This window comes from Sinocyclocheilus anshuiensis, unplaced genomic scaffold, assembly GCF_001515605.1.
Source record: "Sinocyclocheilus anshuiensis isolate Anshui unplaced genomic scaffold, SAMN03320099.WGS_v1.1 scaffold1640, whole genome shotgun sequence".
Lineage (NCBI taxonomy): Eukaryota > Metazoa > Chordata > Actinopteri > Cypriniformes > Cyprinidae > Sinocyclocheilus > Sinocyclocheilus anshuiensis.
Window position 1 is genome coordinate 658,448 of NW_015555883.1, and position 9,578 is coordinate 668,025.

The 9,578-nt window shown below is 39.0% G+C and overlaps 1 protein-coding gene across 4 annotated transcripts in view; it reads right to left on the minus strand.

The window, feature by feature from the left end:
* The window catches only part of LOC107675840 (forkhead box protein P4-like), a 143,996-nt gene that overhangs the window by 59,659 nt on the left and 74,759 nt on the right, over positions 1-9,578 (minus strand). For all 4 annotated transcript variants that reach the window (XM_016470316.1, XM_016470317.1, XM_016470314.1 and 1 more), the window contains exon 3: positions 7,026-7,115. In XM_016470316.1, coding sequence (XP_016325802.1) covers positions 7,026-7,115 — 90 coding nt within the window. The remainder of the gene's footprint in view (positions 1-7,025; positions 7,116-9,578) is intronic.

The following is a 9,578-nucleotide window of genomic DNA, read 5'->3' on the forward strand; positions in this document are numbered from 1 at the left end:
TGTATATATATATATATATATTTGAAAGACCTTTTTTCATCATCATCTTTGTATTTATCTCCATTAGCATTTTCAGGAAGTAAAAAAAAAAAAGAGAGAGAGAGAGAGAAAGAAAGAAACCAGGCAGCAAGTACAAAGGTATAGAGGAGATCTTCATTTTGGGAAAGGTCAACCTCCCAGTAATGAGCCGTACACTAAATTATGGTATTTAAATAAATGGATGATGATGAATGCATCTCCATTCTCTGGAGGATTCTTTGCCATTCCATATTACAGGGTAATTATCACATGTAGTGCCATGGTGCATACAGACACACACACACACACACACACACAGACAGGAGCAGGAGAAAAAGTGGGCGAAAGAGCCTCAAGTGAAAGCATATAAAAACATGTTACTAAACTTTGGACAGACGTGGCAAATCAGCTCCATAAAGCCGTAATTGGGACTGGCTGAGTTCTTGAAAGGCTTTTTATAGCTGGAGAGCAATAATATACTTGTCCATATAAAGAAGGGGGAACATCTGATAAACGGCCCTTAAAGTTGAAGAATTTAGAGAAGAGCACAAAGGTCTAGCGCTTTAAAGACTGCGAGGGAACTCAGCTCAGACTTGGGAGTATGAATTACGACAGAGCGACACTCACGTGGAAAGGTGGCCAAATAATTACTTTGACTATGCAAAGAGCAGAGTTCTGGTCATCCAAATCTAAAATCCTGGCTAACAAGCAGGCAGAGTTTAGTTCTTCTAGAAATCTGAGATGGGGTGTCATATAACAGCTCAGAAACACAATTGTCCCACAGTGGTGAGCCAGAAAACAAGAGGATGAATTAACCAAGTCTTAGTGAAGCACACAATCTTTAAAGGGACAGTTCTTAAAATTGTGATTGTACTGAAAAGAGCATCTTAGACCACAAAAGAAAACAGCAAACAGATTTGGACATGTCTTGAGCCCAAATGTCATCAAATTTTGTAGGGTGCATCAATGTTAAAATTGTATCCAATAGAATAAACCAACATTAAATTTAATGTTATGACCAATAACCAATAAATGGCAGATATTAAAATTCTATAATAATCTGTATAAATAAATCAAAACTAAAACATTATAAACAATTAAATGCTACACATTATGAAAAATGGATATTAATGATTAATTTTTGAGGCTCTCTTAATTAATAGTGTTTTTAAAGATTGATTTTAAGTGAATGCTAGGTGATGCAAACGTAAATAAATAAATTAATTAATTAAATAAAAATATAAATGGTAATTCGGCATGCGCTAAATATCCAACCTAGACAATACCAATATTTTAAAGAACATTTCTAATATAAGCCAATAACCAATATATCATGCATCCCTATTTTAATATATATGATTCTCACAAAACATGAGCCATATACATAAAATCTGACAATGGGATCTGACAATAGGTGGCGCTATAAAACATGACAAATAGGAACATTTAGTGCCTGCGCACATGTGTAATGGAGAGCGATGGAGGCTTATAACGTTATAATGAATATATAAACACCACAGTCAGTCAATCTCAACAATCCGTCTTCAAGCTCACCGGCAGACCGCGGGGCCCTGGAGTGGGAGAGATAATTGAAAAAAATGACAAGGAGACGACTAGAGGAGATATCACAAGCAGCATCCATGCACACGCGGGACAACATTCTAGCGCTGTTTACCCCCGTCAAAAAGAATTACTCACTTCAGCGATGGAGGACTGGTAGACTGCCTAACCGCAACCCACAACTCACACTCTCTAATTCTCTCTCCTCCTGCACTAGGGTACCTGCAGTCTGTGCTGATGGCCATTATGATCAGTTTATTCACGCTTTTAAACAGTAACACCACCACCTTCAAAAAGCCTGGAAGATATTAGCCTGCATGTGGAGAGTGAAGGGTCACTATTGAGCGGGACGCGGCGCTAAAGAGGCCTGTCATTTTAATAACAGGCCCGCTGAAAGGCTACAGGCACTGTTACCAGGTGGCTCTGTGATGATGTCTTCCAGGCTTAATAGAGGAGTTCTGGAGCACACAGCCACCTTTTCACAAGCTAATTTGATCCAGAATGATTTAAAACCCCCATTGCTGCCCGTCCCCCCAAGGTAGCCTCATTACCTCCCACAGGTATTTATCATATCGCGCTTCTTATACAGTACATGGTGGTGGTGCGGGCAGTTTTGTTTGCGATGGCTTGTCGTTGTGAGTGTGGTGTGTAATAAAAGCCAGCCACCAGGGGCTGCAGGGCTGAGCGACTACAGAAAAGCAGAATTCTGGGCTGTCACTTGCTTATTTCCCCCTGTTCAGAGCTCGCGTCTGGGGACCGCTTTCTCTGACAGCATTCGGACAAATGAAAATTCACCGTTGCGCGAGTGCCCAGAGTTGGGCAAGTTCAAGTGGAAAATCCCCCCACCACTCCGTCCTCCATATCCCTCTTCCATTAGTCCCTCGCTTTCTGCGGACGTCACCTCGCACACACACATGTGTGGCTCTATCTAACGCCTCACTGCCCCAGAATAAAAATGACAACAAATTTCCAGTGGAACACAACAGAAGAGATGACTGGGGTGCGGAAACATAAAAGCCCATTATCGACCGCGTTCATTACACTTTTCACTCGTGTTTCAGATCAAAAAATGGACTTTTATACTCCACTGCTCAAACCCAAACTCTGAAATGGCCACTGCGGCCCTGGGTTTTTCTCCTCTCGATCGCTCTCTCTCGCCGTCTTCAATCTGTCAGGCCTCTCGCATTCTGGGTCACCCTCTCTAACCCTCTCTCTCTTCAAAACAGCCTCTTTGAAAAGGAAAAAAAAGTGCCAACTAAGCATTTCCTCTTAATGGACAAAACAGAGTTTTTAAAAATAAAAGTTCAAGAAAAAGGGCTCCATCCAGTATGGATGGTCTTTTTTCCCATTGATTTGAGGTGTCTATATTCATGTCGGTTTCCAAAAAATGCCAAAGAATTCTTAACAAAGCCTGCTCTTAAGTGGCTATTTGCATGATAAGCACTGCATTGTGTTTCACCGTGATGAAGAACAAACACGAGAGGTAAATTTTCATTAGGGTCAAAGGACTTTCAAAGTTCATGCTGTAGAAATAAGCCCAAAGTGCTTGACCACTCAGAGGTGGAGGTTCCAGCTGGCGTCACTCATCTCTCCATCGGATCATCTCAGATGTGGTGCTCCAGTGCTACCGTGGCAACGCAGCCTCTCTATCAACGCTCAAGAGAAGGAAACTAATTAGCATGTCCCTAATGAGTCTTTTCATTTTTTTTTTTTAATTAAACGAGGTCCTCAATAACACATGAAAAGAGGACACTTTTTCTTTTCAATTACCAACAGAGATGGGACTGGAGCCACGTGTGTGTGTGTGTGTGTGTGTGTGTATGTAAAATGGGTCTATATAGCCATGATGATAAATTCTGTGCCATTTTTATCACCTTATACACACAGATAAAAATACTCCTATAGTGTAATGGAGCTTTTAAATGTGGATTTTATGATGTTGCTAATTTAAATAAATAAATAAAGGCAAACAATATTTTTATTCAGCAAAGATGCATTAGCTTGATCAAAAACAATAAATATTACCAACCCCAAATTTTGAAAATTAGTGTGTATATAAAAATAATAATAAAAAAATTAACTAACAAACCTAAGGAAGTGGACTGCAACCCTTGCCTTGACTAGTTTAAAAAAACTCTCTCTGACTCTTTACCTATCTATCTATCTATCTATCTATCTGTCTATCTGTCTGTCTGTCTGTCTATCTATTTCTATCTATCAATCCGTCTGTCCGTCTGTCCGTCTGTCTGTGATTCTTCAGCCCTCACTATCCCAAAAAGGCAAAGAATATTACCGTCAAATAAAACGCTTTGGGGAAGAACCTGTTGATCACTGCCAAGGTTCTGGAAGATTCAGACAAAATCCTCTGTAACGTCTACCTTCTTTGTCAGTGACGAAGAGGGAAAATCTAATTATCAGGAACCAAAAGATTTCTTTGTTCATCACACTGCTGTTAACCTGACTGGCGGCCATTTACTGTCAGGTAGGGCTGGACGATATGGCCAAAATTGATATCACGATATATTTCTTAATTTCGGTCGATACGATATAATTCCGATATCGATATGAACACTATTTATCTGAAATAGAAATCTTTTGTAACATTATAAATGCCTTTATCATCACTTTTGATCAATTTTAAGCATCCTTGCTAAATAAAAGTATTAATTTCTATAATTTCTTTCCCAAAAAAATTATAAAAATTATACTGAATGGAATAGTGTATAATGTTACAAAAGCTTTTTATTTCATGTACTCAACTCAACTGTTTAAAATCAATATTTAAAACTTAACTGTTTTAAATATTAATAATCAGCAAATCAGCATATTAGAATGATTTCTGAAGGATCATGTGACACTGAAGACTGGAGTAATGATGCTGAAAATTTACCTATGTATGATCACAGGAATAAATTACATTTTAAAATCTATTCAAATAGAAAGCAGTTTTAAATAGTAAAAATATTCCAACATTTTACTGTTTTTGATGAACTTTAAATGCAGCCTTGATGAGCAGAAGAGAATTCTTAAAAAAAACAACAACAAAAAAACAACATTAAAAATCTTACTGTTCAAAAACTTTTGACTGGTAGTGTAGGCTGATTATTCTTATAGATTGAAAATGTGTTTAAAAATCATATCACCGTTATTGAAAAAAATTATATCGCGATACATATTGATATTGAATTATTGTCCAGCCCTACTGTCAGGCTAAGTCCATTGACTAGTTTAAATGACTTCCATGCCCCGCTCTCCCTGTTATTGGACAACAGATTCAAACACCCTGCTGAACCTGAGGACTTTTAGAAATTACAAAAATAAAAAAAAAATAAAAATTGAAATAAGACCCTGAGAGATAAAAGAGTGGTGAAATAACAGCAAGAATCTCTTGACGGCTAACTGTCGAACAGCTGAAGGCCTTTTCACAAAAGCATAAGTGGCATGACGTGTCACTACAAAAAAAATCTAGTCCTCCAACATGATTCATAAATCTACACACCAGACATTTTTCTTGTTCCAGAGTCAAGAGTAATGGAAACACTCCACAGTGATCCAAACAAGTGGCGGTTTGCAGTCCCTTAAACCCAACAGAAGAACTAGGAATGTACAGAGACCGTGGTAGGGAAAGTTTGGGGTTGAGGGTTGATGCCCTGAAGCAGTGGACGAGGAAGTGACACTACAAAGCAGAATCTCAGGGCTCACCTTTATCAGTATTCAGGGTTGCCTTGTGCTGAGATGGGAAAGACTTCCCTAGAAGCCCAAACAAAAAGCCTCACCTGCGGCTCTACTGAGGGTCATGGGTCAAGGTCAGTGGATCAGACTACAGAGTTCATGAGAACACATCAAATCATGGTGTGCATGTCTGTTTGTGTGTGTGAACACTGCCTTATAACATCCAGCCTGAGAATACAGTTCTCTATATGCTCTGTAACACCTTTTAGAGAGAAAACGTGATTAGCTCTTGTGCAAAACTTCACCAAAAGACACTCGTCTCCTAGATATGTTTAGAGCCCTTTTCAGTGCAAGATTTGTATTGTTTTTTTAAATCTTCTTTGGGTTCCACAGAAGAAAGCAAGTTAATTTGTGTGTAAACTATGCCCTATGTATAAGCAACAGTAAGAGTGATGCTTGCCTTAGCAAACACGACAATTTAAACAGGAAAGCAGCTAAACCTGTTCGATAAGACACATCAATCATCAAAAGGTCCATTGACAAAAAAGCAACTTGTGAAAAAAGGGACTCTGAAAAAAATGTTCCTTTGATTTTCCTCTTCTTGACTTTTCGACAAGCACACTGAAGCAAACCTCAGCCCAGGGTTCAATCTAATTAGTGCGGTTTGTAATTAAACGAGTGAGCCACTAACGAGGTAACCTGCTGTTCCTTGATAATGTTAATTATCCTCTCAACACGGTCATTTAAACTGTCATCCTCCTGGATTATTGATGATTTGAAAAACTCTGAGCAGCTCTCACACACCCCTTCGCTCGTTCATTCACTTGCACTCTCTACTTTTAACCTCCATGCTTGTATTGACTGCATTGCCTTGTTCATCTTCCTCTCTCCTCCATCTTTATCAGGCTGAATCAAAAGTGCACCCTAATCTGTACCTATATGTCAGTCTGTGTTAGTCTCACAACTGTGTTCATACAGGAAGAAGCATGTTTCATGACTGTGATAGCAAAACTTTACTCTGGTGTAAACATGTGAGTCCATCTTGTCATATTTGACGGGTGTGCTAAAGCAGGCAGTTACTACCACTGCCCCAATTCAACATGGCAGGCATGAAGAAACACCTCGATAAAACATTACCAACACACATGCAAAATGCAGTGTATTACTAAAAACTGGTGTTTACTCTGAAAAGATAACCTGGCCTATATGGAGAATGAAGAAATAATAAAATAAATCATATCTACTGTATATATATATATATATATAATAATAAAAAAACAATTCTAATAAAACTTAGGATTTGGCATTGATAGGCCTGAACCTGGGATAGGTTATATAAACAAAAATGGATATGAACTCTCCACACTACTTTATTCTAAAGATTCCTGTGTGTCTGTGCATATGCGAGTGTGTCGGTGTGATCAGATGCTACAGGAACATGTACTCAAGCTTAACCTTCTGCCCAATGAGAAATGAAGTTTGAGCTTAAAGTAGTGCCATTGTTCAGCGCTTCACTACAAAGAGCCACATTCACGACTCTAGTCTTTAATATAGTACAAACGGGGGATGGGCGACAACCAGAATCAGAGCTTTAACAGACAAAGATCTGAGAAAGTAAGACACGATGATAAATAGGACTGGGTGATATTATTGAAAAATAAAAGGACAAAAACAAAATTTATTTAATACGCTTGCGTCTGATTGTTAATGATATGAGCCTGTATCTATGCTTGTGAATCCTTACATGTGGTTATTTGAGTATGTGGCACACATACCTGCACGGGGCTCTGTTTGACCTCGTTGCTGCTGGGGGAGTTGAGTCCTGTGGCCTGCTGGAGGATGAACTGGCGTGCTGCCTGGAGGGCCTGTGGACACGAGAAACAGGGACAACACTGCGGTGAGCACCACACATACACAACACCTTTGCACTCTGCTTGTATTTCCTCAGAATCACAGGAGGGATTCACTTAGCACTGCCCGGTGGGCCCCACCTGTTTGCCAGCCTGAGTGTGTGTGGGGCCCCTCCCGTACAGAGCCAGAAAGGGGCTTTGCTTGCTCTTTAGACTGAGAGAGGGAAAATGCAACTCTGTAACTCTACCGCACAATTTTTTCCTTTCTCTCACACTCCCTCAGATCATCTGTCCACTGCGTTGCACGCTACGAGGTCTTTCCCACATCATGTGGTGACGGTTCGCTACCCTACGAACAGATGACGGCGGTATTTTTTAGACTGCACCCGCACAGGATCTTTGGTCCAATAGCAAAATGTGCCACTCAGAAAAAAAAAAGAAAAACCCGGCAACAGTAAATCAGCGGGCAAACAGCTTTTTGAAGAGCACCATCAGGATGCACATTTGCTTCCTGGCCCTGAAGAGAGAGAGGAAGGTTACATAGTAAATATTGATTTATGAAAAGATGGAGGGGGGTGAAAAGCCCTCTTAAAAAAAAGACCTGACACCAAACATAAATCCTTAGAGTCATAATCTGATGCATATGCTAACCAAAAAAGGTCCTAGACTGTAAACTATTAATGTTTTAGACATTTTAAGCCAGCCTTAATAGCTCACCCAGCTGTAAACTCACTTTGAAGGCAAATCTATATGGTTTAACATTCAATGTCATTAAAGACATAATTCACCCAGAAATGACCATTGTCATCATTTATTTATCCTCGTGTCGGGATATAGCACCATAAAAGTGGTCCATACAACTCAAACAGTATATTCAAAGTCTTTTCAAGTCATACAACAGCTTTGTGTGATGAACAAACAAACAAAAAAAGTAAGTAGTTTTTCGCTGAAAAATCATCAGTGCTATTACAGGAATAAATTACATTTTAAAATATATCAAAATAGAAAATATTGTACAAATGATTAATAATAATAATAATATTCTAATAATAATTCTTCTTCTTCTTATTAGTTTTTTTTTATCAAAATCACTTGATAGGCATAAAAGAAAAAAAATCTTATCGACCCCAAACTTCATCTCTGGTATTTGGTGTCAAACTTATGCACAAATGAGATTTTAGAGCTTAAAAAAAGTTGTAATACAGTGCACAAGTCATACAGACCACTTTTTAGTGGGATTTTTTTTTTTTTGGAGCTTGACAATGCCTGTTCACTCGTTATGGGGGGAAAAGCAGTGTGAATATTCAGAAGCAAGTTTCACAGAAGACAGCAAGTCATAGGAGTTAAGTAAATGAAGACAAAATATACATTTTTGGGTGAACTATCACTTTAAAACATGGTCATTTAGCACTGATCTGATATCAGTAATAGACTGTTAGTGCTAATAGCCATTATATCAATTGCAGAAGTACTTACTGGCTAAATGTGTGGGAGGGTGTATTTCAAAGCCCAGTCCAGGACCCTCTAAATAAATGGTGCCAATCCATTTAAGAGAGATACACCTCTGTCTTTTTTATTGTAGAGGGGGTGGTGGGGGTTTTAGAGAGAGAGGGGGCCAAAAAAGGCGAGAGGCCCCCTATACAATCGGCACATGAGAGAAAGAGAACATGCAGTGGTCGGTGTGATGAAAACCATCTGCATCAAGAGCACTTGCTACTTTTGCTGAGGTCGCAATTGAGCGCTGTGCACGTACGCACACACACACACACACACACACACACACACATGCACATGCTGTGCAGGAACCCCCCTCCATCTGCGCTCATGACCTCAGCGGAGGGCTGGATAAGCTAAAGTGACCGGCAGCACCTCCCAGCTACGACTAGCTTTGAGAATACACACACTACTGATGGCATGTGGTGTGAATTACTTCTTACAGACGTGTGCACACACACACACACAACCAGAGGCAACTTGGAGCAGATGGTTGTCTGGCAACAATGATAAACAATTGGTCAAAACTGCTGCACTGATTACCACTTTATTAAACTCTTCTTTGATTTTCATAAACGGTACAATTATTTGGATTAAATGGTAGCCGTTTAGTGCACACATTTAATCCAAAACAATTTACAGTGCACTAATTTAATGCACAGCCCCTTCTGGAATGACCAGAGGTTAAGTGCCTTGCTCAGGGGTTCAATAGTGATAGATTGTGATATCAGTAATTTGGCAGTGACTGGGTCACCCCTAAAATAGGACCACCCCTAAATTTGTGTTTCCAGTCCAGCCTTAACTATTAGGCTAAAACCACACTAGATTCATCTCAAGCTAACTCTCTTGGACCAGTTTCTTATCTTAAAAGGAATAATTTACATAGAAATTTACATTTTATTATGATTTTCTCACCCTCAATATCAACCCTATATATATATATATATATATATATATATATATATATATATATATATATATATA